The sequence below is a fragment of the Meleagris gallopavo genome, chromosome 7 (genome assembly GCF_905368555.1).
Source record: "Meleagris gallopavo chromosome 7, MGAL_WU_HG_1.1, whole genome shotgun sequence".
Taxonomy (NCBI): Eukaryota; Metazoa; Chordata; class Aves; order Galliformes; family Phasianidae; genus Meleagris; species Meleagris gallopavo.
Genome location: NC_139410.1, coordinates 10948853 through 10976646, shown reverse-complemented (window position 1 = coordinate 10976646; position 27794 = coordinate 10948853). Strand labels below are relative to the sequence as shown.

At 36.0% G+C, this 27794-nt stretch overlaps 1 protein-coding gene across 5 annotated transcripts in view; it reads left to right on the top strand.

Annotated features, from left to right (window-relative positions):
- ALS2 (alsin Rho guanine nucleotide exchange factor ALS2) overlaps window positions 1-27731 on the top strand; it is a 37865-nt gene extending 10134 nt beyond the window's left edge. For 3 of the 5 annotated variants that reach the window (XM_085228331.1, XM_085228330.1, XM_085228332.1), the window contains exons 6-34: window positions 653-821; window positions 1235-1331; window positions 1704-1781; window positions 2757-2930; window positions 3912-4083; window positions 4473-4653; window positions 6290-6355; window positions 8911-9073; window positions 9864-9995; window positions 10238-10366; window positions 10728-10798; window positions 11169-11235; window positions 11457-11659; window positions 11816-11881; window positions 13584-13682; window positions 14068-14232; window positions 15088-15199; window positions 15520-15597; window positions 15705-15838; window positions 17883-18050; window positions 19057-19174; window positions 19728-19885; window positions 20621-20743; window positions 21597-21773; window positions 22183-22228; window positions 23947-24008; window positions 24598-24747; window positions 25035-25131; window positions 26453-27731. In XM_085228331.1, the coding sequence (XP_085084457.1) occupies window positions 653-821; window positions 1235-1331; window positions 1704-1781; window positions 2757-2930; window positions 3912-4083; window positions 4473-4653; window positions 6290-6355; window positions 8911-9073; window positions 9864-9995; window positions 10238-10366; window positions 10728-10798; window positions 11169-11235; window positions 11457-11659; window positions 11816-11881; window positions 13584-13682; window positions 14068-14232; window positions 15088-15199; window positions 15520-15597; window positions 15705-15838; window positions 17883-18050; window positions 19057-19174; window positions 19728-19885; window positions 20621-20743; window positions 21597-21773; window positions 22183-22228; window positions 23947-24008; window positions 24598-24747; window positions 25035-25131; window positions 26453-26491 (3494 nt within the window). In that variant the 3' untranslated portion in view covers window positions 26492-27731. Of the gene's footprint in view, window positions 1-652; window positions 822-1234; window positions 1332-1703; window positions 1782-2756; window positions 2931-3911; window positions 4084-4472; window positions 4654-6289; window positions 6356-8910; window positions 9074-9863; window positions 9996-10237; window positions 10367-10727; window positions 10799-11168; window positions 11236-11456; window positions 11660-11815; window positions 11882-13583; window positions 13683-14067; window positions 14233-15087; window positions 15200-15519; window positions 15598-15704; window positions 15839-17882; window positions 18051-19056; window positions 19175-19683; window positions 19886-20620; window positions 20744-21596; window positions 21774-22182; window positions 22229-23946; window positions 24009-24597; window positions 24748-25034; window positions 25132-26452 lie in introns of those variants that run through there. The other 2 variants (XR_014884453.1, XR_014884452.1) reach the window with 2 other exon arrangements.
- Window positions 27732-27794: the final 63 nt, after the last annotated feature.

The following is a 27794-nucleotide window of genomic DNA, read 5'->3' as shown; positions in this document are numbered from 1 at the left end:
ACAAACAGAAAAAACCTGAAAATATGACGTATCTATTGAACATAAAGTTACTCATCAAATGGGCCCACTGTGTTAGTCTAGGCATCTTCTTGCAAAGTGACTGTCTATACACATTGAATAGCAAATGAAATATCTGTGGCCTCTGATCCCTGCTGTGCTGAGATGGTTTTGAGCAGTGGTTTTTGAGGTATTCCAGTTCTCACCACCAGGATTCAAAGCTGGTGATGTTTTTCCACCATAGGCTTTCATGGTATTAATTACTCGGAATATGTGGTTATGTAGTTTAGTTCTCTATCAGTCTTGTATCTGTGCAGAAATTTTAGGAATTGGAATATTTCTGTTTGCTGCAAGTGTATGTTTTCCTTAAGAGTATACTTATTTTACATATAGTTTGTTTCAGCACATTTGCAACAACTTCGTTGTTCTCATATGCTGTTAACGTTACTAGCTGGTAAAAATTACTTGGGATCCATCTGCTTTTAGCCCATACACTGCTTCTTCTTGTCAGTAACCTATCTTCTTGCACGTCAGCCTTTGCTCTTAATTAAGACTTCTTGAAAAAGCCTTGATTTTGTGTAATACTGAATAACACGCCTGTGTAAGTGATGAATTTAAAATGATGACCTATTTTTTTCTCATGGCATGTTTTCAGTTTCTCCTAGGCTCTTACGGAAGGTAGGACGGGCAAAAATGAGGACTGTAGCTCTCACTCCAACCTACAGTGGTGAGGCAGATGCTCTTTTACCATCTCTAAGAACAGAGGTATGGAGCTGGGGAAGGGGGAAGGATGGACAGCTAGGACATGGTGATGTTCTACCAAGGTGAGATTTCTTTAATAAATGTTTCTTCATTCAGTCAATCACTTGAAAATCTTAAGTATCCAATTTAATTTTGGTCACCTGCCTTGCATTGTTCTTGTTCTTTGAGGTGTTCTGACCTAAATTCTTCCATGAAACATGTCTCATGCTGTGTTGTTACTGAACTTCAGTTAGTCAGAATTTTTCCCTTGCAATTGCTAGGAGTACTGGTGATGTTTTGACTGTGTTGCCCACGCTAGGGTGACATTTATGTCTACTTTTGCACCTCATGGCCTTCTTGATTAAGCTGATTTATTGCCAAAAGATTTAATATGTTTGCTATGTTTGCATTTTCTAATGTTCTATGGGAGTGGGGTAAACGGAAGAAAGACCTTTTTCATTTTAAACTCTTCTTTATGGGTTCTGGAAATTGACAGGCTTCAGCCACTATGTGTGAAAAGTTTAGATGGTAAAGAAGTGATTCACATCTCTGCTGGTGGTCATCATTCCTTAGCACTCACTGCCAAATCCCAGGTACATGTATTGTATCATTTATTGCTCATCTATCAGTTACTGTCATGTTGAATGTTTTCTAGGTTTCTGTTTCTTGTAAGCTCTAGTTTCTGTTTGTGGGAGGAGACTTGGAAGCAGTGTGCCTCATGAAATTCTGATTGTATTAAAGTTCTCTATGGGCCATCAATATTATGTTTGAAGACTGTAGTAACCAGTTGCATTTCTGTTTCTATTCTCAAATGGTCTTCTCACATTCAGAAAGACACCAAAAATTAGTACATTCTTCGTATGCCTTTGGCTTATATTTGCACACTCAATGCATTGTGTATTAAAATTCAGATTTCATCTATGTATATTGGTTGTTAAATATTGATATTGAGCTGTCTCTTACAGGTGTATTCATGGGGCAGTAATATCTTTGGTCAGCTTGGTCACACGAACTCCCCAACAACAGTCCCTCGACTTGCAAAGGTATTTTGTTTTCTGTATTTTTCTTCTTTGAGTTTAGGCCTTTTCGTACAAAAGTGAATAGAAAGTAATTTCTGAAAACTGACCTTATTTATGGATTTGCATGCTATATAGTAGCAGAGCCTTTGCTTTCTTTGGTTTATACAGTGACTGTTACTCTTAAATGAGCTTGTGAAAAAGGCATCCAAGAAATCCTTCATATATATATATATATACTTCCACTGTTTTTGGCTGCTTTAAAGTTCTAATACTGAGTGTTGAGACATGTGAGACATGACTGTTTTGTCTCCTTACCAAACCTGCCTTACAGTTGGTTCTTCTGATACAGATGTGGAAGTACTGAAACTTTTCTATCTTTATAGAATAGCTAAACAAATGCTTCTAGCTTATTCCAGTTTTGCTAGATCATGACCATATTTTTTTTTTCTTGTGTATTTGTAGAGCTGTTAGTTAAATCTTATTCCTTTTAGTAGGGTTTTCAGTTTGTTTTGAGTTTTTCATTATTTTGAATGAATAGGTTAATGATTTTTGAGTCAGACCAGATCCTTGCCTGCTTTCTGGTGTTTACCTGTCTTAGGGGAAAACTAGCTGCAGAATTTTTCTGCTTAGGCCGAATGCAAATTAAGGTACAGCATGTTAGCTTTCTCCCACATTTTTTTTGGGTTTCACAGCCAAGCAGAGAGGGAAAACTGGTGCCATAACTTTCATCAAACTTGCCTGATAGCCACTTGAAAATAAAATTGGTTTATAATTTAAAGGTTAAAAGAAATATCCATTAGAAAGAAGAGTGAGAAGAAATGATTTTCAGTGAAGGACAGAAAATACATTTGTTATAAAGTGCTGATGTTAACTTACCAGTTACTCTAATACATTAGCTTGTTATTAGGTGTATTACTTGCATTCTTGTCTAGAAACTGTATGTACTCTCCTTCCAGTTGAAGATGACTTCTAATTCTTCCTCTTCCTCATGAATTTCAGGTGTGTGGTGATGGTGTTTGGAGTACAGCAGCAGGATCAGATTATTCTCTCTTCTTAGCAGATGAGGAAGACTTCCAGCCTGGATTATATTATTGTGGTCAGGAGACAACAACAGATAATTTGACTGAAAGTATTTGTAGTAAGAGTCCAGTTTTGTTACTATCCTGTAGTAAGGTGAGTGGTATTTCCTGTAAGTTAGTACAAGTCATACTGATTCAAATTGAATCTTACTGTAACTACCAAGAGGTTGGCTTAAGGTGAGGGAATGTGTACTCTGATTCTGTGTCTTTGTATCATTCGGGCTACTTTGAGTTTAAGATAGCAAAAAGGAGATGCTCTGGGAAGAAGGCTGCTCTTTTGTTTCAGTTAATCTGGGTCTCAATCCTATGTCCCTAGACCTAGCAAAAAAAAAACAATAGGGGAGAGGTTTTGAGGTGGAATGGATTTATACATATGAACAAAACCAGTATATGTACATATGTGTTTCTAAGGAATCCTCTTTTTAACAACAAAAAAAAGGGAAGTGGAGTTCAAACACTGAGTTATGATATAGTATTGCATATGAACTAGAACTAGTGAGGAACCACAGTGCATTAGATTAGTGGCACACATACTGATTTGAGAGAATTTTTTTCAAAAAACTGTAAGTTGCAAGCACTATTAGTGCAAATATTAGTATTAGTCCAGTTTGTTAATACTGTAATATTCCTCTTATCAATAAATTGACTTCTTTCAGATTGAGAATGCATTGTAGTTCAGAGTACAATTACACTAAGCTCTTGTTATCCTCAGTTCCTAATTAACAGGAAGAAATAGCTGATGTGGTATTATATTGATATCAACATTGTTTACATAGGCATGTTCTAAAAGTGGCTAAACTTAAGGTCACTGTTTCTTAAACAAGCAATGATTGTTGTCTTTAGAAGTTTTTTTTTTAGCAGTAGTATAATGAAGAACATTGACTATAAATGTTTCCCCTACATCATTAATTTTGTATTAAGCCATTGAATAGACTGCTTACTTTAAGTTTTAACTGCCTGCAGTAATGCTTGGCACTAACGATGATAGCCTTTATTCTGTATCATCCTAATTTTTATTTATTTTTATTTTCAAATGTAAGCTGTTTTTCCTTTTTGTTGTTGTTTTGTCTTTCAGATAGGATATATAAGCAATGTGATAGCTGGTGGAGACAACTGTTTGGTCTTGGTAGACAAAAACATAATGGGGTATATTGCCAGTTTGCATGAATTGGCTTCTACTGAGAGAAGGTTTTATTTCAGACTGAGTGAGATCAAATCTCAAGTTCTTAGACCTCTTCTAGGTTTAGGTAAAAAATTTTTTTAATATTTTCTTTGATATTATTTAGTCTGCATTCTACAGTAAAGTTCTTTATGTGAGACTTAGGTCATTACATATTTTTAAGTTAAAGCCAAGATTGTTTTCAACTCCCTCGTTTCATTCAGCTACTGAAACACAGCTGCAGTTTGATATCTGCACAATGTTACTGGTATTTGTGCTTTCTTAACTGTTTCAGCTGAAATAATTGCTTGAACCAATATGTAATGTAAAGTCATTGAATTCCTGATTGTGGATGATGTTCCTGGGAAGTGAAATGGGCTGATATAACATCCATACAGCGTACTGGGGTAATTCTCTTTTATTAATGGGTGATCTACTTTTATAACATAAGCTAAACTTCTTTCTGATTTATTACAGATAATTTGGGCAGTGCAAATACAATCCAGTTGTTGCAAGAAATGGCAAGCAGGTTCAGCAAGCTATGCTATCTCATTGGTCAACATGGGGCTTCTTTAAGTAGCTTCCTTCATGGAGTTAAAGAAGCTAGGAGTTTGGCCATCCTGAAGCATTCCAGTCTCTTTTTGGATAGTTACACTGAGTAAGTGTCTGATTGTCTCATCTTGAGTGTCTGCGGGCTTAATCCACTGATCACAGGCTGACCTGTATCAGGAGAAAATAGATCATAGCCGAAGTTATATAAGAAACTGTTATTCAAGTTACATTCTTGCAATTTAAAATTTATACTGAGTTTTTCACAGGCCAGTTCATTTTGAAGTGAGCTTTGTATTCAAACTCTGCTAGGGTGCACGCTGGACAGTTTTGGTGCTGGGAAAGCATTAGGAATGTAAAATTCTGTACAAACATTTAATTGATTGCTGCATGTATAACAGTAAAACATGACATATTTGTTAAAGATATCCTAATATAAGGCAATAGAGTTGCAGTTACTTGGCCACTAAGTAAAAATACCTTTGGAATTTACTGTGGTTACTGTGGTCTTTTGAAAGATCATTAACTAAAAGTTGTTTCCCAGAAGAGCAGATACCAGACAAAAGAACTGTTCATAGCAGACCTTATGCCTAGAAGACACGGCTGTGTTAGTGCTCAAATTTTGGTCAAACTTTTACTATCTTAATTATTCTGGGAGAGGATGTCTATGCAATTGTTTGCTGTCTTTCTTCTCAATGAGCTTTGCAGTTGTTGGATAACTTCATCCAAATTCATTTCAGAAATCTCAAACTTGGTATCTGCAGGCTTTGTGAAAAATACTGGCTTAAGAGGAAAGGGTCTAAAAGTATCTTATCTGAATGTAGTCTGTCTTACTAGATATCTGAAACAAACTTTTTACCTCAGTTTATCAAATGAGCGATCAACAATTTTCTCCATTTCATCCATACTGACTGCAGTTTTTATTTTAACTTGGATGCCTAGAATTGGTTCTCATTATTACTAGAATTTCTTCTTTTTATTCTGTCACTAACTGCTGTGTTTAATATCTGTTCTTTATTATTTGCATGGCTTCTGCTCTTCCCCTTTATTTTTTTAGTTCTTCAAATATTTCTGTGTATGGTATCAAACCTATGCATGCTCCTCAATGTAGTGTCTTTACCATCTTCCAAGGATCCATCAAGCCACACAAAAGACTATCAGTTAATTGGATTAAACTGAGACCTGCTTTTGTTGTGAATCTCTGTTCCAAAGGAAGGAAAGAATCTCTGGAGGCTCTTTGGTCCAGCCCTCTTTTCAAGCAGGGCCATCCAGAGCAGGTTACCCAAACTGTATCCAAATGGTCAAATTTTTTGTTTGTTTGTTTGTTTGTTTTTAATAGGGAAGACACTAAAGGTAAAATGATGAATAAAAGAAGAAGAGATTTCTATCTTTAATACTATTAGAAGCTAGTGTTATTAAACTGTTGAAACAGATGACCTATTCTGCACATGTTCAAACTTGGGGAAACAAATAATTCAAGTTTCTGTTGTAAAATATTTCCTCTGGCAGCAACAGTGTGTAACAGTAATGCATATCCTGTCCTTCATGTGGAAAGTGAGTACTCAGTGTTCTGGTAACACTGAGTATTTCAGTGTTTGATATTTTCTCAAGCCCTTAGACTTTTGATCACTTGTGTAACAGGTAATGTGGATCTCACTGGTGTGCTGGTGGAAATAGCATCTATTGTAGTTTCCAGGGTTGTTCCTAGTTTGAAACTAAAGGTTTCTTTTTCTTCACCATTTTAGGTATTGTACTTCAATAACAAATTTCCTGGTAATGGGAGGATTTATGCTTCTCGCAAAGCCTGCAATGTAAGCAAGCTTTTACCATGATGTGGAGTTTTTGGTCAGCTTGTAAAGTGTTCTAAAGAAGTATTTGTGTGCGTGTGTGTATAGTAATGAGCATGTATGACATTGCCTCAGCATACTTGAGTACAATTATTCATCTTCCATTAGATGAAGAAAAAAGTTTCTCCCTTTCAACTACGGTAATAATTCAAGTAAAAGTACTGCTTAATTAGCTCAGTTGCTATTACATCAAGATGTGGAGAGAGGAGGAAAAAGATCATAAGTGACAGCAAATTCTTTGAAAGAAGCGTAAGTGGATTTCAAGTAATTCCTGAAAACTTAGGAGTGATGTTAAGTTTTCATTATCTATTCAGTGTTGGTCAGTATTTTATGCTTCCTGGAATATACAGAACAGTGAACATTTCTTTAAGAGTTAGTGAGAGTAGATATTGTGAATTCAGTTTAGTTTAAATTCTTTTATGTTTATATTCTTTTAAGTTTGTGGAAGCTCTCTAAAAGGATGGAGAAACAGCACACTATTTCTACATCAGACATGCTTTACTTATTGTATAGATGCTTTTAAGCTTGAAGAAGAAAACTGTGCTTTTAGATCTTAGAATATAGCCTTTTCTCAGTTTAACAGTATTTTTGCCTAGGAATTGAAGTAGTGATGCTGTACAGCTCTCTCTCTAGTGCTGTGAGGAAATCGTTGTAATGAAGGAGGTTTTTTTTTTTCCCCAAATGTTGTTAGAAAAATTGCCAGTTTTCATTCCTTCCTAAAGTCTCTCATCTGGACGTGATTTTGTTACAGCTGATTACGATACACTTTGAAAGTAGCATAAGCAATGGTTCTGGAAGTTCTTTGAAATATTGGGGTATCTAACACGGAATTTTCTACACCTGTGGAGCAGTGCCAATGACTGGATACAAAATACTGTAGAGAGACATTGAGAATCTTTCCACAATGGGCAGGATTCTTAGAGTGACTTGCAAGAAATCCAAGTTCAAGTATAAGCTTGTTTATTATTAGCAATGACAAGTTCTGGATGCTGAAATTATGTGTACCAGATTCTTCACACTGGTTGGCACTGTTTGGTATCAAAGCTTCTCCTACTGCAACCAGGGTCCCATTAGGTGAACAACAATTTTTAAGGGTTCTGAGACTTCAGAGAGCAGATATCATAGAAGTTTTGGCCCTTACCTGTAAAAGGAAGTCAAAAATATCTTTGCTGATAATGATTTTGTTTTTGTGGGGAATTCTGTCTCAGTGAATGGTTAATGATGTCAGTATCTTTTCTGGATATTCCAGAAGATGAAGAGTTAGCCTTAACAGTTAGTTTTAACTTTCTTTTAAGCTAGCTGACTTCATTGGGAAGTTTAGTTATATACATATGTAGTATATAGATGTGTATAAGAGTATATATGTACTTGCCATTATTATTTGACACTTTCCTATGGAAAGACCTCCATGTGAGGATCTCAAAGCACTTCAGAAATGCAAGCCACCCATTTAAGTGGTTGACTTGGTTTAAATTTACAGCTAAGTTAAATAATTAAATTTACAATTAAAAATACAATCTTCTCTCTAAAGAGGACTCTTCTTAATGCTTATTGAACAAGAGAGTTCTTAATATCAGTAGCAGACCTAGACAAGATACATAAGATACCATTTAATGCATCAAATTAATCATGTAGAATTCTAGGGAGCCTGATGTGCAATTCTCTGATCTGGTTCTTTGTCCCTGGGGCTTACTTTCTCAGCCTCACCTGGTTCTTGAACTTCATAGTTTAAATGCTTCCCAACTGGATGTGTATTAATGCAGATATGTCATGTGTGCACACGTGATGGCACAGGTATTGTGAAGGAGAGGGAAAAGCAGATTTGTTTTCATTTTTATGAAGAAATCCTGGTCTTGTGTGCTAATGCATTGTCTTCAGAATCATTTCCCTCTTCTTCTCTGAACTAGATTAGTTCTCCCTCTTGGAAATCAGACTGAGGATTGAACAGATTTCCTGCCTTTCTTTGAGGTAGGATGTAATTTTTCTAGTTAGGGGAAAAACTGTTCAGCTTTCTTAAATAACAGGGGTGGGGAAGAGATTATTTGGTTATATTTAGGAAAGTGTACTGGAGCGAAGTTAAGATTCATTCAGGCCTCCTTATATGAGTCAACATTGGTAGAAACTCACTACTTTAACAATAACCATGACAAGGCTAAAACGTTCCAACTATTTTCTCTTTTACTCATCACGTCAAAGGGGAAAAAGGCAATTAGTTACTTTTCAAGTGGGGCAACTAAATCAGCTTTCTTCAGCCAGCAAAATGACTGAGCTTGTACAAGCAGAACTGAAGTCCTGTGTTGCAGTTGGAAGAGAGCTACATGATTTTATTACAATACTTGCTTAAGTTAAATGGGGAATGGATTAATAAGTAGCACGTGTTTGCCTTTGTTACTTTGTTTTATGAAAATCCAAAAAGGTTCATTCTGTGCTAGTACAGTGCTCACTGATGCAAAACATCACTGATGTCTTACTGTCATTCTTGTTTCCTTCCTCTGTTCCCCAATGGTCCTACCATTTAGAGACTTCTTGAGTAAAAGTCAGGAGCTGTTACAGAAACTGTCTGAGTACAATGAGGAAAACCTGCAGCTAGTGGATGTTCTAAATGCTCTGTTTTTCATGCCATTTGGACGACTTCATGATTATGCCAGAACCTTGCTAAAGCTTGCCACATGTTTTGAAGTGGTAAGCTGTCTTTATTATCTATATCTCAAAAAATATGCTTGGAAACTTATTGCTTGGAAATAGCAGTGGGAAGCAGATGTCAGGTAATTAGAAGTAGCTTAGCCCTCAGTGAAGGTACCTTTGGATTCAGCTTTGCTACAGAGAAAGATCATGCATGTTTACTTGCACATTCATAAGCCACACTTGTGTAGATCATATAAGTAGAATCTTGTTACTCTGCCGAAACTTTCTAGTGCTTGAGTGCTTACTTGGAATTTTTTATTGCATTATTTTGATGTCTGTGTATTGCTTTTCACTTCCATCTGGCATTTTTAGTGTAGTGATTCTTGGCTTTAGCACTGCTGAAAATAATATGTAATATTAGATATACGTCTAACTACGTAGCAAATGTCTACAACTGCATGCTATTGAAAGAACAGATGACTACCCAGCAATAGAAATTACTTGCACGTCCATCCCAGTGTGGTTATTAGAAGTGTTACTCCTGAAGTTATCATTTTTTCTGCTAAATCTTGTTAAGCTGCAAGAAAGTGAGTCATGTATATGTTAATGTATATGTTAATCATTCCTCCTTTAGTGTTCATGGAACTTCTGTGGTCTAAACTCCTGACACACCAAGAGAACATGTGATCAGGAAAATTACCTAGCTTCTATTGTTTATTTTATTAACTAGATCAGCTATCATACACTTGGTGCTAATTTAATAAAATGGGATAGCTGTCTTGCAGCTTGGTTATTGTTACTGGAACGGGCCCTCAGAAACTCTGTCAGGTCTTGCATTATGCCCTAGGCATCTCCAGAATACCAGAAGCTACAAGATTCTAGCTCTTGTTATGAGAGCCTTGCTGTCCATCTTGGCAGAAAAAGGAAAGAAGCAGAGTACACACTTAGCTTCTGGAAGACATTTCCTGGGAAAATGACGGTATGATGACAATTGTCGGTCTGTTAGTAGCTGGTATGTCTTGCTGTGAACTTTATATTCTGTCTGTTATCTATGCTACTCTCAGTTGCAGATTGCATTTTTCTTTCTTGTGTTGCTGAAGTAATTTAATTTTAGAAAATTTTGACCTATGAAAGTACGCTATGAAAAATAAATAGCACTGATCTTAAATCATAATCAGTGAGAAGTAAATTTCTGTGACTATTTCTAATCTCTACCTGTAGGATTCTTTGCGGAAGCCAGACCGTCGTTTAATCTGTGAAAGCAGCAACAGGGGGTTGTCCCTACAGCATGCTGGAAGATTCTCTGTGAACTGGTTTATCCTCTTTAATGATGCTCTGGTGCACGCTCAGGTAAGCCTGCTTGCATTCAGGAACAAAGCTTTATTTCAAACAATGTGACTCATTTTTCATACAGTGAAAGTAAGTTTTTGCACTATTTACTACAATAGTTCTTAACACAGAGTGGTATTTTTTCATGTTTACTAAGGAATTTGAAATGATCTACTAATGTTTTCTTTCAGTGTATATTTGGTGTTGCCCTGTGGTTGGCATGGTTTCTGCTCTCTTTTTTTGAGAGAGGAAAGTGTACATAAGGAGCCTGTAATACCATTTTCCTTAGTCTGTAGAGGAAGAAATTATGTTCAGAAAAATCATGGGCAGGGGTAATGAATCAGTTAGTACTCAGTGAAATTTCTCTTTTCCTTTCCTTTAGTTTTCAACACACCATATTTTTGCCTTGTCCACTCTGTGGGTAGAAGCTCTTTCAGAAGAAGCTGGTAACGTGTGAGTATGAGTATTTATTGTGTTGTGATGCTGAAATAGTCAGATGTCTTGGGTGGGGGAATTAGGGCTTTGTGAACAGTTACTGCAAACAAGGAGTGGAATGAGATGTAATCATTTTTAGCTCCTTTTCTTTCAGATGATTTTCTTTTACTTCTGTTTAAAAAAAAAAAAAAGTTTAAAAATTAAGAACAAGATAGAATCAAGAGATTAGCCAGTAGTCGTCTTCTGCTTTTTTACTCATGACTTAATGTTAAAGTGAATTCTAACGAGTTGGGGCAATGGAGATACAATATTCATGCTCTAAGAAACACTTCTCTTTCTTTGGATGAAATTTCATTAGATTAAAATGATTCTCTTGCCCTCCTTGTAGGAATGGATTGAAGATTACAACACCAGAAGAACAGTTTGTTCTGCTTTCTTCAACACCACAGGAAAAGGTATGCCTATGCTTGTAGATATGCCTATATCATATATATGCCTATATATCATAGCTTCAGTGATATGAACATTTTTCTCTACTACTGTAAAAGCAAACAGGGAGAAGTAGCAGTACTGTACTGCAGAGCACAAAGGAGATAACTGTAGTTGCTGTAAAGGAGAGAGCTTCTATGCAAAAACAGATGCTAACTAAATTCTGTGATTAAAACTCCTGTTTCAGACTAAATGGCTGAGGGCAATAAGTCAAGCAGTGGATCAAGCCCTTAAAGGGACTTCGGATATAATTCTATATGGAGCTGGAGGGAATGTTCCAAGACAGGAACCTCCTATTTCTCGCAGTGCCAAATACGTCTTCTATAAGGACCCAAGATTTAAAGATGCTGTTTATGATGGGAGATGGCTCTCAGGAAAACCCCATGGCAGGTAAAAGTATTTGAAAATAACAGTTGAAAACAAAATGAAGTATTTAGTGAATTGGTAAGTAGGCTTATTTACAGAAGCCTATTTGTGAAGTGCTGAGTGAACTGATTATCTGGTACACATCTTTGTATAAGAAGTACAACTTTGCTTATTTTCTAGAGGGATCCTAAAGTGGGCTGATGGAAGAATGTACTCAGGGACTTTCCGAACTGGACTGGAGGATGGGTAAGATCTCCCATTACTTGTGGAGGGAGAGGGCAAGAAATACTTTTGGTATAAGTTATAGCAAGGATTATAAGAAGATAGTAAATCTTTTAATTAAAAGTTTTTGCAGTGAATCTCATTGATTCAGGGTTGTGAATGGTAGGATATCCATGTGCATTGGTACTTGAATAATCCAGAGCTATGTTAACTGTCTTCAGAGTAGACTCTGTAACTGCAATTAAAAACTTGCTGTTTAATAAAACTGGAACTAATTGAGGTAATCAGCTGCAGAATGGAGAGAGAGTGGTAAAACAGTTGAGATAGAATGAGTAGGTGATGAGAACTTCTAAGCAGAGGAACCCAGTTAAAAACTCTACAGTCAGGTTTTCTTTGTATAGGTATCTAATGTTTTGTGTTGCAGTGTTCTTTCAAAATGTCCAATTGGTGTTTTATTTTTCCTTCTAGGAAAGGCAGCGATTTTCATACAGTGTAGTGATGCAACTTCTGTCTTTTTTTTTTTTTTTTTTGCAATGTTTCTTTCTCTATGGGTGTAAGAATTTTGGAAGGAGATGAAGTCTTGAAATAAGCCTTTTGTCTTAAAATGAATGAGTGTATGATCCTGGTGATCCTAAGATGTCAGAGGAGTTTGAAAATAGGATGAACAGGAGTGAGTCCTGGATATTAACAATTTATCTTATGAAACAAGTGAGACTACTTGAAAGTAAACTAGTAGTTGATTATACAGCTTTGAATTAATCTATTGCTAAGAATCTGCTTACGGTGTTATTGAGGGTGCTAGGTTAACTTCTTTCCAAACACATTCTTATATGAATCTTGTGAGCAGACATGTCTGTACAGGGCAGGGTTAAAATATCTAGAGAGTTGTATTGAATTCCAGTTGTATTTTCAAAGTGTCAAGTCAGAGTAGGAGTTGAAATGTGACCAGGCTGTGGGCAGATTGTTAGCATGCACCTTTAGTTATTGGCATGTGTTAAACTATAAAACCAGATCAGAACTTTTTGCACATGTAACTGGTAAATGTAACTAACCATGATCATTTTGGCATTCTTGATGATACAAATTCCCAACACAAATAAATAGATTGGTATTTAGCATTATTTACTATGATAATCAAATGCATATTCTTGCATTTCAGCATGCACACTGTTCTCAGCATTCGGCAATAGTATTATGTTGTGGGGCTAGATGTGCTCACAGGAGAATCTTTTATAACAGAATTTTAGCCTCTTTATAAGATCAAGTCCTACAAATAAGTTGTCTGTTCAGGCATAGTGAAAATATGAACAATTTTGTGCATCTGCTTGAGATAATTAGAAGCTAGCATCTTGTTTTCTTCTTTTAAATGTTCTCACCTTGGAATAATGGTGCACTTGAGTTATCAAGACTTGAAGATAACCAAGGTTGACATAAGATGTGAGAAGTCTTCTGTCCTTTAATAAGTTGACAAGAATGCTGCAGCATAGTAGAGAAGGGAAAGCCTAGAGCAGTATCAAAATCCAAAACCAGAAGAAGCAATACAGACTAAATTGACCTAATGATGCTGAAATTTTTGCTTTCTCTCTTTACATCAATAAGTCTAACTGTTCTAGCTGGAGATCTACACAACCATAGGGTATTTGGATTTTAGAATGGATGTTATGTCTTTCTATTGAAGTGAGTTAGTATTTATAGCTGCCTTTGTTCCATGTCTGTGCGCTGACAGGTATGGTGAATACAGAGTGCCAAATAAAATCTTGAATAAAGATGACCACTACGTGGGGTACTGGAAGGAAGGCAAAATGTGTGGGCATGGAGTCTACAGGTAATGCAGCATTTCTGTTCCCATCACTGCAGAAGGGAGTCCCCTTACCAACCAGCCTCATGTATGTAGGTGTATTCTTAGCTTAGCTTATTTTCTGCTTTTACTTTGAATTGCTCACATTTACACTCATTTTGTGTTATGTTAATAACATATTCTACAGTTGCTACCACCTTTCAGTAATTCATGATATTCTTTTCTTTAAAGATGAGTAAAATATACCAGTCTTGCTTGTTGGGGAGAAGTTGCCTTTAAAACAACAAAGCTCACTTATGTCCCAAATATACTTTAACTATAGCTTTTACTTGGTATGACTGTAGTGTAGTTCTTATAAGGAAAAAAGGGATGGAATCTTGCTTATTCCTTTTTTTTTTTTTTTTCTTCATAGCTATGCTACTGGTGAAGTATATGAAGGATGCTTTCAGGACAATATGCGTCACGGCCACGGGCTGCTGCGCAGTGGGAAGCTTACCTCTTCCTCTCCCAGTATGTTCATTGGACAGTGGACAATGGATAAGAAGAGTGGTTATGGTGTTTTTGATGATATTACAAGGTAATGTTTGAGGTGCTTGAATTCTTAAGCACTAATACAACATCCACGTATACAAATATATACATTAAGTAAATGCTTTCTGAGCACAAATCAATATAGTTTTGTCTTTCCAGTCACCAAATCAATGTTTTTTTTCATTCCTGAAAAGAGGGGTTTTGGTTGGAGCTCAAGAAACCAGTTTTGCTTTAACTGGACTGAAAGCCCACTTACAAAGCAGAATAGTAAGACTGAAAGTGAAAGAAATATATGTGCATTTCTTGAAACAGAGCTAACAGTATTTTCAAATGTCAAGTGACCTTGAAGGCTTCCTTCTCACTCCCTGAAAAGAACACTTTTTTTTTTTATTATCCCCTCAATTTCAGTCATCTAGCTTATGTAAAGAAATAAAAACTTAGGCAGCAAATTGCCTAAAATAAGCAGATAGCATCTGTTCAAAGTAACTGTCAAATATATCAAGTAGATGCCTAATGAAGCTGAAGATCTCTTTTCACATACAATTTGTTTGAACTGGATCAGATTCAAGTTTGTGTTTCTTATTTGCTGCAACTATAGCTTGGGTTCCTTTAGGTAGAAATTGATTTTAACTGGGCTTCAACTATTTCAGGCAGTCAGGAACAGTTTGCTTGATATAGCCAATCTGTAATGTGACTTGTTAAAGGAAGTTCTTTAGAGTTCCTTTCTATTAAAAAGTCTTATTCTCTTTAATCTAGTGAAACTGGATTAACAGCCTTGTAGCAAGTGATGTATAACTCATTTATAATGTTTTTTGTGATAGTCAAATACCAGAATAAAACCATAGAAAGAGAAGATATATATTAATTAAGCTGCATTATTTCTACTTTGTTTTTTCTTCAGAGGAGAAAAGTATATGGGAATGTGGCAAGATGACCTTTGCCAAGGCAATGGTGTTGTGGTTACTCAGTTTGGATTGTATTATGAAGGAGCCTTCAGCACTAACAAAATGATGGTGAGTTGAGTACTAGGATTTGTGCTACAGTAATTTCTCCTTGAGACGTGGTACCCTTCTGGGATAGGTGGCTGGTCATATAAGTAACCTGTTAGGTTGTGTAAATCTTCTGTTATTCTGACCTTCTGTTGTGCTGTTCTGTTTTTTAAACGTCTATATTCCAGTTTTGTTTTACCTAGGACTGCTGCAGAAGTTGCTTTAAAAAAAATGAATAAATAAATAATTTAAGAATTAGTAGCAAATATTTCAGTATATCTTTAGATCTGTAGTCTGGCCTTCTATTATAATTACAGCGCTGTTTTTTCTGATTCTCTTTGTAGGGGACTGGCATTCTGCTTTCTGAGGATGATACAGTTTACGAAGGGGAATTTTCAGATAACTGGACCCTGAGCGGAAAGGTTGATATTACAATAATTTGCAAACTGTTATTTTTTGAATAATGATAATCTTGTACTAATCTTAGTCCTAATAGCTTTCAGTTCAATTTTTGTTGTCTTTTCTCAAGGGAACACTGACCTTGCCAAATGGAGATTATATTGAAGGTCTCTTCAGTGGAGAATGGGGATCTGGAATAAAAATCACAGGAACCTACTTCAAACCTAGCTTATATGAGAGTGAGAAGGATAAGCCTAAAACATTGTGAGTGTTGAGTGAGAAATAATTTCTGATGAGGTTCAGTAATGCTGTCAGATGTAACCCTTGGCTTTTTTCAGAGGCTGGTTAAATTATTTTCCAAAGAAAAAATGAGATTTTGAGAAGATGCTTACTCCTTTTTTATTCCTTTTCTCTCCTCTCTAAAAAATAAGAAAACCCTATTTCATAGCTGTTTTGGTATTTATTACTACCTGAGTAATGGTATAAAAATTACAGGATACTTGACACGTTGCTACTGACCTATGGCTGTCCCAGTACTTTTTATTTGTATCTGGACTGACTGGTAGAACCTGAATTCGTATCTAATGATTTATGATTATATTTGTGGGAGAGACTAAGTTGAATTTGAGGGATTAAATCATTCACGAAATGTTCTACCTTCTGCTAATGACTCTGATGGTAATTTAATAATGTCAGTAAGGATACATTTGGACAGAATTAGCTAACTACTATAACTTATCCAAACGGGGCACAGATTCAGAGTACTTGAACTGCTGAATTGCCAAAAATAAAACGAGGCATTTTAACAAATTATTTTTGCAAAGCATACGTAATAATACTTGTAACAGCTGTATAATTTCTGGAAAGAAACAGCGCGTTTGTTCTAATGAAATCATAACTGAGATCTTTAAGTAGAATAAATTTAAGTAACTTTAAGAAGAGCAGTAGATGAAAGTTCAGTGTTTAGTAGCACTGTATATTGGTCTGCAATACTGGTAATAGTTGTACAGAATTCAATGTCTTTGAAGCTTACTCTGAACTCTGAAATTTCAGATTGAAATGGGAAACACAACTGTTTTAACCTAGATTACTTCTTGGTATGCTTCCAGAAGCATTCACTGGTGATTTCTTTTGACAGTGCTGACACCCACAATGGGATGTGGAGTTATGTAGGCCTCCTTGCTGTACTCAGTACTTAAAACATTAGCAACTGCCTGTTTTTACCCCAGCAGGGAGTCTATGAATAAATGTATGTACATATTTGTGAAGACGGCTCGTGAAATAAGGGTTTCACCAACCCTTTTCAGTCTCTTGAGACTGAAAATCTTCTGATATCAGTTATGGAAAAAGCTTGAAAGCCTTCTTTTTCTGCTTTGTGAGACTGGAAGCATGGAGAAATGTCAGTGTTTCTAGTTCTCATCTAAATTTGGTGGGGAAAAAAATATTTATGAAAGATCTGGCAGTTTCTGAAACTTGATTGAAATCAAGCACTGCAAGACTTAACAGTTCTATTTGCTTTCTGAAAGCTTTTTGAAGCCCTGAATTCAATTTTATGTCTTATGAATATGGATGGGCAGCAGCTCTTGGTTTTGTGTATAGAGAATCCCTGAGCAATGGCTGTCAGGGAAAAGATGCCTGCACTTTTTTTGCTTTCTACGACCTTATATCTAACGTGATGCAGCATTATCTGTAGATGATACTTTTGGGCCAGAGACCATAGATGGACGTTTTTTGTCTGTGTGGGTAGGCTATTTGTACATTCCAAGAGCATGAGATGCTTGGTATATCTCTGTACTATTCTTATTATGTGAATGTGTATAATCTTCTGAATCAACACCAGTGGTGTAGATAAGTCTCATCAATCACAGTATGTCCTATTCAATGGGAAAAAAGTGCTTTTCGAATTTAAACAAGATGTTTCTTGGAACAATAAAAGAAAGGTTAAGACTGATATGCATAAAGTAGTAACATTCATAGTTGCTTGTACACATAGGCATTAAAAACATTTTAATCCTGTAACTTTATAATCTGTTGCATGGATTAATGCATCTTTCAAAGCTGTTGGTGAGCAAGAAAAAGAATGGTAAGTATGAATACAAGTTTCTGTAACCTCTTTTTAAGTCAAAACATTCTTTCAAGTACTGGGTTTATTCTCAGTGATAAACAGTAAGAAACTACTAAGTATATGAGGTTTTGGTAAAGTTCTTTGATATGTTAGGTTGACATTAGCTATGAAAAACCACTTATGTCTAAATGTGTTGTTTTAAGTATGTTTGATTTTTAACAGACTAACTGATCATTTGATTAGGCGGAAACTCGGAATCCTGGCAGTGCCTCCTGATGAGAAATGGAAGGCTGTATTTGAAGAATGCTGGAACCAGCTTGGCTGTGAGAGCCCAGGCCAGGGTGATAGATGGAAGGCTTGGGACAACATTGCAGTGGCTCTGACCACCAACCGACGGCAACACAAGGACAGGTTGGTTCCTAGAGAATGTAGTTTGCAAGATGAAACAAGTATTGAGAGAAACTGGAATTATGCTCTACTCAAGAAACTGATTCTGGTAAAAATCATTTGTGTTCTGTAAGCAACAATAACAAAGCATCAGAACAGAACTCCTAATACAAACATCTCTTTCAGGGACATGGTGTCTAGGATTAGTTCAGGTGTTAGTCTGTTAGATTATTCAGTGTGTATTAATAAGATGCTAGCTAATTACTACTGAAAGATCTTTAACTGATAAGGGAATGTTCAGTTGTCACAACTGAAATCAGTGCAGAAAAATCAGGAGAATATAGGGAACAGAAATTCAAGGGATGGGAAGAAAAAGTTTATTGGATAATATTTTTTTCCATGAGATTAAAAAATAAATAACAAACCAAACCAACAACAAAAGCCACAAAACAAACAAACACAATAAAGAGGCTTAGACTTTTCAGTATATTGCATGAGAGACTCATTTAGCAGACTTTGCTAATTAAGAGAGAAATAGCTGTAAGTGAGCTCAGAAGATTAACACAGGAGGCTGGCTTTTAACATCAGGAAACTTAGTGTAAAAACAGTAGTGTGACACTTAGTAAATACTGCTGACATCCAGGAAATGTGTAGTGGCAAGTTGCTGGTGATTCCTGAATGTCTGTCAGAGTGGGAATTGGTATCTTCCATGTTCCTGATTTTACGGAGTTGGGATTTTATAGTAAAACAATTCTGTGGATGTGTATTTCCACAGTGTTATTTCAAATTAAATTTGCTTAAGTGAAGTTGCAGAATTTTTGTGCAACAGGTGTGGAAGATGAAGTTCAGGCTGAAGGATTCAGTAAGACTTTGAAAGTTCAAGGGCATAAGAGAGTGACTAGTTTCCTATGTGTATTTCTACCATCTTTTTCTTGCTCATCTGTCTTGTTGAAACTTCCATGTTTTGCTTCAGTTTTTATTCCTACTGTCTCCAATAATCTGTACATATTTGTCCTTTTTATGACTGCAGTCCAGAATTACTGAGCCGTTCTCATACTCAGACACTGGAAAGTCTGGAATTCATTCCGCAACACATTGGTGCCTTCACCTTGGAAAAATATGAAAGTATAAAAAAATATTTGATAAAGGTATTGTGACTATCAAATGCTCATATATCTTGTTGGCAAGGCATTATGTTAAATTCATTTGAGTTATAACTTGTGTAAGAGCTTCCTTGCATCCCTTTAGTATTTGTATGTTTATAGTCCATGTTGAATTCATTCATATTTACTTACAACTTTCTAAGTCATTGAGTTCAACAACTATTAACTAAGACTAAAATCACTGAGTATCTAATGAATATTTCTTTAAAGTCAGTTTTCTCTCAGTTGCTGTTTTGATTTTTATGCAGTGGATCCCAGCAGAGCATTCTGAAGTACTTGCTAATTATATCATGTTAAATTTAGTATTTATCCACGCACTAGCACATTCTTGTACTGTCTTGACCACTGTATGAGTCTGTATTCAGCAATACATAAATTTCTTAATATAAATGGTCATTTGTTGATGTATCTGCAATATTTTTGTTTCAAATTGTGGTGGTGTTTTTCTGATCCATCTCTAGTTCCACATTTTTTTTTTTCTTCAACCTGCCTAGCAGGTTGATCTATTTGACCAGGCAATTGGTATCTTTCACATCAGGCATGTGATACTCCTCTCCATCCATTGGGCAAGCTTGTGGAAACACTAGTAGCTGTCTACAGAATGACTTATGTTGGAGTAGGAGCTAATCGACGATTACTGCAGGAGGCAGTAAGAGAGATCAAGTCCTACCTCAAACGCATCTTCCAGTTGGTTAGGTAATGAGATTCCAATGTTCAAGTCAAACTACTGCTTGCTTACTTAAAAATACATCCAATACTGGAACAGTCTAGTGTTTATGTAGTCCAAGCATGCCAGTATTTTTACTCTGTTTTGGGTGTTGATTGTATTTCCTTAAACTTTCTAAAAGGTCTTCAATATTCTGTCAAAATAATAAAAAAAAAAAAATAAATCAGACTTCAACCCACATGACAACCCAATGACTTACATTCCACATTGCACTTCAAAATGCAGATCAGGAGAATTCTGTACAGATTTCCAATTTAGTGTCTTTGGATATTCATGCTGTGAGAGGACAGTGTTCAAAGGGTTTAGAAGGGTAGCAAGAGAAGGAAATGGCAACATATTCCATTGAAGTTATTAGGAATGTGGCTCCTCCATGCTGATATGAAGTCTTTGCTTGGATTCCTCAAAGCGATTGCAGCTTTAAATGGAGAATTTTTGCTTTCAGTTTGGCAGCATCCCAATCAGTAACCATTAGAAGCCTTATCTGTAGGGAGATAATGTCAGACTGGCCAAGGTCTCTTTGACATATAAGAGTATGGCCTAAGTTTTCTTCCAGATGGGTGGCACCGTACATATACTATCTGTGCTGTCTTAGTTATGCCACGTTGTAATTAAGGAAACTTTTCTTTCTTCTCTAATCGTCTCTTCTTATGCTGTTTTGTGGAAATTTCTGTGAATTTTCATACATTGTGTGTGTTGCCACTTAGGTTCTTGTTCCCTGATCTTCCGGAAGAGGGCAGCACAATTCCATTTCAGCCAACGGAAATAAAGGGAAGGCGTTCATTCTGCAGTGGGAAATCTGACTCCAGATCAGAATCTCCTGAGCCAGGGTACATAAAGCAGAAAAACCCCTTGTGAACTAATGAAGGCCTTGCTTTATTTTCTGTTAACAGGTTTTCCTTGAAAAGGATGGAAAAAAAAAAGGCAAAAAAAAAAACAGAACAACAAAATAAGCCCTGTGTTTTACTGGTAGACATAAGCAATTATTTTTTTCCTTTGGTTTTGATGATGGTTTTAGAAACAAGTTCAGACTTAGGCCTGGATTTCAGAAGGATATTTGGAATATGAGTATTGGGTAATGCAGATCAAGTGCAAGTGTCATGTGGAGCTCGGCCTTGATTCCACCATTGTCCTGTCCATAGCCACTTCAGGTGTGGGCAGCAGAAGGAAGGAGGGATCAGTAGAGAAACCTTCTGAGAAAAGGCCCATTTATCTGTATAGATGATATTAGTAGGGACCCTACATTCAGCTTTCCCTGTTAAGATTATGGCTTGATGTGAAGGGACTTACGACTTCACGATGCCTTATAGTATGAGTATGTGGAACTAGGTCAACTAACTTGCTGGGACGTTGCCCGTTTTTTCAGCTTGTGCTTAAAAGGTAAAGTTACGTTATCAGTGGAGTGGCTAAGAATGGGTGCCAAATAATTGCCTTGAATATGCAGGTAAAACTTGAACTACAATGTAGTATACAGCTCCCCAGTGAGTGTTCTTTGTGTGGATGCAAAAGAAAGTCACTGCTAAGTATTTCTTTTTTTTTTGTACTTTCTATATTGTTAATTCCTCATAGAATAATCCATACTAAATTAAAAATTTGTTTTCCAATCAGTATTTTTTATTCTATTTTTATAGTTGTCCCTCTTTTTAAATGTCTTCACCCCATTTTCTTTTCCTTTTGTTATAGCTATGTGGTAACCAGTTTTGGCTTGCTGCTCCCTGTACTACTGCCACGACTCTATCCACCTCTATTCATGTTATATGCCTTAGACAACGAGCGTGAGGAAGATGTTTACTGGGAGTGTGTCTTACGTCTAAACAAACAAACTGATATGGCACTTCTAAGTTTTCTTGGAGTGCAAGTGTAAGTATGCTTCAACACTAAGAACTTAAAGAAAGATTATGGTGTATAATTAGATAAAGCAAGTCAAAGATTGTCCAGAGTGCATTTCTCTGATTAAAATACATGTAAATATATCTTCAAACTAATTACCATGATTGAGAGAATGAATCAAAACTTCTCTTAAAAGATATATATATATATATTAAAAAATGGGGGTAGAATGGGAAAGAAAATGGCTATTACTACAAAACCAGAGGGAGGCATTTCAAATCTGAGTATTCTTCTCTTATCTGTGCTAGATATAGTTCTACCTGTTGGAACAGATACTCTGACTCAGAAAAGAACACAATAACTTTGTTTTCACAAGGTAAATGATACGTTAAACTAATAGGCTCTGTTAGCTGAACAGATTGTTTCGGCTTTCTTGCAGGAAATTTTGGCCAGGAACTGTATCCATCCTTGGTGAGAGTAGAAAGGTATGTTCATTGGGTGTTGACTTACAGTGTACTTTGTTCAGTTTTCTTTAAAGAAGTCAGTCATAAAGAATAGGTAGAAGAACTTTTGACAAACCTTTTTACTGAAGAGATGCTGCATTATCTTGATCCCTAGAAAATGTTTCTCCTACTTAAAAGCTACATCAGTGTTTTCTTAGAATAACTCTTTGTCCAGCTTTGCCACTCTGTTTACTCTGTAAGAAGTTCTAGTTCAGGAAGAAATTTGAAACCTATTTGCTTGCTCTCAAGTTATGAAAACATATGAGGGGAAAAATGTCTACCAAATAAATTTTCAAGATGTTTGAAAGTTGTGCTACTGTATGCATTCTGATTAGGAGAACTGAATTATTTTTATTCTTAGTCATAATGTTGACAGAGGCTGAACAGTGGTCTTAAAAACACTGGTCTTAAATAGTGGTAATATAGTGCTCAGCCTCTATGCTCCACTGATAATTATTTCAATAATCATGACTTTGAACAATTTCAACTTTTACAATATATTTTACATCACATCTGTTTATGAGCCAGTGGATTTTTATTTGAAACTTTTTATTTCTTGCAGCTGTTTAGATCCCACTGCCTTCATGGATTACCTTTTTCTGTATTTATAACTGTGACTTTGCCAAAATTTTAAATATACAAAGTGTGGTTTTGATCATGCTGGTTGCTGAACATAAGCAATGTGCTATTCATAGAATCTTAAAATCACCATTCCATGGTAAATGTGAAATGTTACAGACTTACAGTAATAAGCAAAGCTGCTGCTTATCTTCCCCCCCGCTCCACTACCCCCCTCCTTTCCCTGAGGCTGTGCGTTCCCAGCAAGGTATCAACATGAATGGTGGGACACTTCAGAATTCAAGATTCACCTAAGGAAACATGATGCAGACCTCCACTTATACTTGAAACATTCCAAAATTCAGCAATAATATGTTGAGTTGCTGCAAATCTTTTGTATTTTTAGGTACTAAGCAAAATTCTTATTAGCTGCCTGAAATTTTTACCCATCTGTATGTTTGGAGTTGTACTTTCTTTCTGTTGTAGAGCAGAACCCTTCCACTACATATATATACTATGCAATGTCTTTGAATTACATGGTGTCTGATGCTATCTGCAACTGTTTATTTGCTGTGGTCATCTATCTATTAAACAGGATGTGTTCAGTGAGACATCATGTTTATCTGCTTCTCTTGTTCAGTATCCTTATTTCTTTGAATTTCTGTGGGTCTTTCTGCATCCATCTATTCTTTCTCTCCTTTATTCAGAAAGCTGTAGGCTCAGCTGCTTATTAAGAGCTCACAATTATACCAGTTTTTTTCTGTTTTCTCCAAGCGTGTGGATCTGTGATTTTTTTTTTTTTTAACTGGTATGACCTTTCTAGATTTCAACTATTTCAGTCTTAAGGTTCCCTCTAACCATTAAGATTCACTGATTCTCAGTCTTCCTTGACCTGGAAGATATCCAGAAAGTCTCTGATTCTCATAACTTAACCACTTGTTCGGTATAGGCTTTTCTGAATTTTAAAGAAACTCAGTAATACATGGACAGCTTCCTAAATGACTTCATCTTCCGGGCACGTTCCCTTCTCTTTGCACTGGAAATCTGAAAGTCTTTTATGACAATGTTGGATGGTATGCTGCTTCTTTCTCTGAGTAGTGTGTTGTGAAACTTGAATGACAAATCTTTTCATGGTTACACAGGTATCATCAAATACAAAAGATGCCTGCTTTGCCTCTGCAGTTGAATGTTTACAGCAAATCAGGTAATTCTCTGAAGCTTGTCTCGTAGTTTTTTACTGGTTCTGCTCTAGTGGCATCTACTTAATATGATCCTTCTTGTCTTATCTTTTTTCACCTTGTTAGACAAGGTATATTTTCAGGTAAGATAGAAGTTTCAGAGTTCCTACTACAAACATTAAAAATTCTCTTGATAGGGAATGACATGTAGCCTTGTAAAGGCAACTGTTGAGAAATTTGCCTGTAGACACTTAAATTCAAAAGCAAAAGGATATCTAATTAAATATACCTGTGAATTTTTAAGCAGTTAGGATAAAATGACCTGTTATGTTGGCATGGTTTGTTTCTGTCAGCTGACGCAAGGAATTCTGTTGTAAGAACTTGAGTTCTTTTTTTCTTCTCCCTTCCACAACGTTTAACTAGCTTTAAACTGTGAGGATAGTTTTGTTCAAAGCACACTGCTGCAAACTAGTAATTATAGACCAGGGTGTACTGCAGTGAATGATCTAGCTTCTTGCTTGGAGGGAAGGCTAGCCTAATAAATTGTCTCCCAAATTCACGTGTAGATACATTGCTTCTTATTGTTATCCTGTTTTGCTTTTGCTCTTCAAACAGTACCACATTTACACCAGCTGACAAACTGAAGGTAATCCAGCAGACTTTTGAAGAGATATCTCAGAATGTGCTTGAGAGTCTTCAGGAAGATTTTCTGTGGTCCATGGATGACCTTTTTCCCGTTTTTCTCTACGTGGTGCTACGAGCCAGGTAGGTGCTAGCATTGGCATCAGGGATAAGTTGAGTGTGGGCTGTTTGAGAACTCATGCTTGTATTAAACTTTCAAGCTTCTCACTATATGACTAATTCTTACGGGTTTTTTTGTAGTTTAGTCCAATTTTTGGTTTAATTGTTTGCTTTGACCTGAATAAATATTGGAGAGTCAAAATTGAGATGACTGTGTCCTAAGAATGGGGATAGGAAAAAGGCTGTTTCTTGCCCAGTGTATCATGTACCATGTCATCTTCACTTGTCCTCTTTTGTCCCTCATGTGACAGGATAAGGAATTTGGGTTCTGAGGTGCACTTAATTGAAGACCTGATGGATCCTTACCTGCAACATGGGGAACAAGGCATCATGTTTACCACTTTGAAGGTATGAAAATTATCCAACATTATTTAAAAAAAAAATAATTGGAAATTAATCAGCTTTAAGTGATGATTGACTTAAGTCAGTTGTGTGAATGTTAGGATTTCACTTTAAGTTTTTGTCTTATTTTTATCTAGTATGACCAAGGAAACTTAACTTAAAGCTTAGGAACTGTACTTTATTCAAATGTAAAAACAAGTTGCTCTTGACTATTGTGTATGCACAGATGTACCTATGTCTTTCTCCTGCAACTTAAGAAACCTCACTCCTTTTTAAACATTGGGAAGAGGTGTTGGATTTTTCTTGAGACTAAATTCCAATAATGCTTAAGTCATGGATTCCATCAAGATGGCTTAAGAATTCAATTTTGTGAAATAAGTTGTCTTCATTTTCTACATGCTAATTAGTATCCTCTTTGTAAGTACTGGGGAGAGTCTTTCCTCACAGTAACCCACTATACAGCTAGGACCTCCATAGCAAAAATTGTTTCATCAGAACTGTTGAAACAAGTGGGTTTTATGACAAGTCAGGTGTGTAAAGCTTTTCTGTGGAGTTTTGGGGGATGCTGTTAATCTGAAAAATAAAAATCTCAAGCTGAACTGTAAATTGAGTATGATTGGTTTTCTTTTCTGTCTGTGCAAATTGGAAAAAGAGTTTGGTGCACAATTTTTTTGGTATCTATTGTAGTACTGTAAAAAGGAAGGCTTCAGTTGCTTAAACTTTCTTCAAGAATCTATTTAGTATTAAACTATTCAGTTTACTGAAACATATCAAGTTGCTGGTAATGACTGATCCAAGGCATGTTTGAGACAACATTAAGGAGTGAATAGCAGCAGATCATGTGTGAAAGTTAAGGTCGGAGTATTTCTTCAGGAGACAGAAACTTTGCTCTTCAGTCTGCATGCTTTTGAAATGTATTATTTCCTTACACTATGAGGATGTAGGTATTACTTTCATTTTGAGGTCCTTCTGTGAAAGGGCAAAGAAATACTTGTGAGCAAAAAAATGTACTTCCACTTTGCAAAGTGGAGAAACAAATTTATTCAGAGGCCCAAGTCATATATTGTGCTATCTTTATTAAGAAAAAGTTGAAAGTAATTTGTATCTTAAAAGCTCCTGTTCTTTCTGATTGTTTACTGTGTCAGAGGATTGTTGTGTGTTGCAGTTTTACTGTATCATACCTGCTTGCTGAAAACCTAGTCCTGTTTTCTTGGACAGGAAGGAAGGGTTGGGGTGGGTTGGAGGAAATCAACCTTTTTGTATATGATTCTTTATCAGCTTGCTGAGAGCTGCTACATATGCTAAAATGACCTTTGTTTTAATTTAGGCATGCTACTACCAGATTCAACATGAAAAGCTTACGTAGACCACCATTTACGACGTGTCTGGGATTATCTACTGAGTGAAACTTCAGTGATACCACTTTATTTCCTGACATGACACTTAAAATTAAGGATACTCTGATATTTCAGTTCTGTTGTTACCGATGAAAACGTTTCAATTTTAATATCGGAAAACTGCAGCCAGAGATTATCTGTGAAGTGCTGATGAAGAGCAGAACTTGATTTGTTGAGTATTTGCCAAGAGGAAATAATTTCCTATTCTAACAGATCACTTATTCATTTTAAATTAAAAATACTACAAAAAGGCATGGCATCTACGTAGAGTACATGTAAAAGTCTGGATCGCATGGCTTCTAAAGCAGTAGGTTTCTTTTTTTATTCCTGGGTTGTCAACAGAGGTGTTTAAACAGGATGAGTTGCACCATAGAACCATTCAGTCTTCCTGAATTAATCTATTAGATTTGTTTATTTAATAGAAATGTTAGTATTTATAATGGATATCCTATAGTGTGTTTTGGCTGTATAAGTTCTGAGGCATCTTCGTAAAAGAGAGTTACTGAATGCAGTATTAATGTGCTATTTTAGAACTAATCACACTATTATGGACTTGCCTGTTTACCAGAATTATGTACAGGCATTCACCATGCTTTCTGTTTATGAAATGATTACAATGGCACTGACCAATTCAAACTCTGGCACTGAATTAATTATTAAATCTGAAAAGTGTTAAGTTTCATTAACCAGGGGTCTAAGGACAAACTTTCTTTAGAAGCCCATGTGATAAGACAATGGAATCATGCTATTGAGCAACCTACACTGAATTAGGTTTGAGACTTCTGCTTGTTAACTTATTTGGTCACTTACATATCAGGATGAAAAAAAAAAAAAGACCACCTTGGTGCATTTTTGAACATTTAGAGAACAAATAATTTCCCTGGGGGATTTGTGTGTGTTCTTCTGTGGTTTATGGTTAACTTAATTTATATGAATAACACTAATGGATAATTTGGGTATTGTAGGAGCTGTTCTTCACTGTGGCTGGCACAAATAATGAGGAGGGGGGAACTGATAATAGAATGTTATAACGGTTTGAGATATGTCAAACTACCATAGATAATGCTAATAATATTTTTGAAATAGTAATCATGGCTTGTGTATTGGCACTTAAATGGAAAGAAACCCAATGTCGAAATACTGTTTTGAACAGTGACTGTAATGTAGCAATTTTCATAATAAAGTGAAAAAAGATTGGTCTTTATGAAATTATTTTTAGCATTGTCAGCTAAAAGGGAGAGAGTCATTCTGGCAGGGCAGTACTTAAAAGTA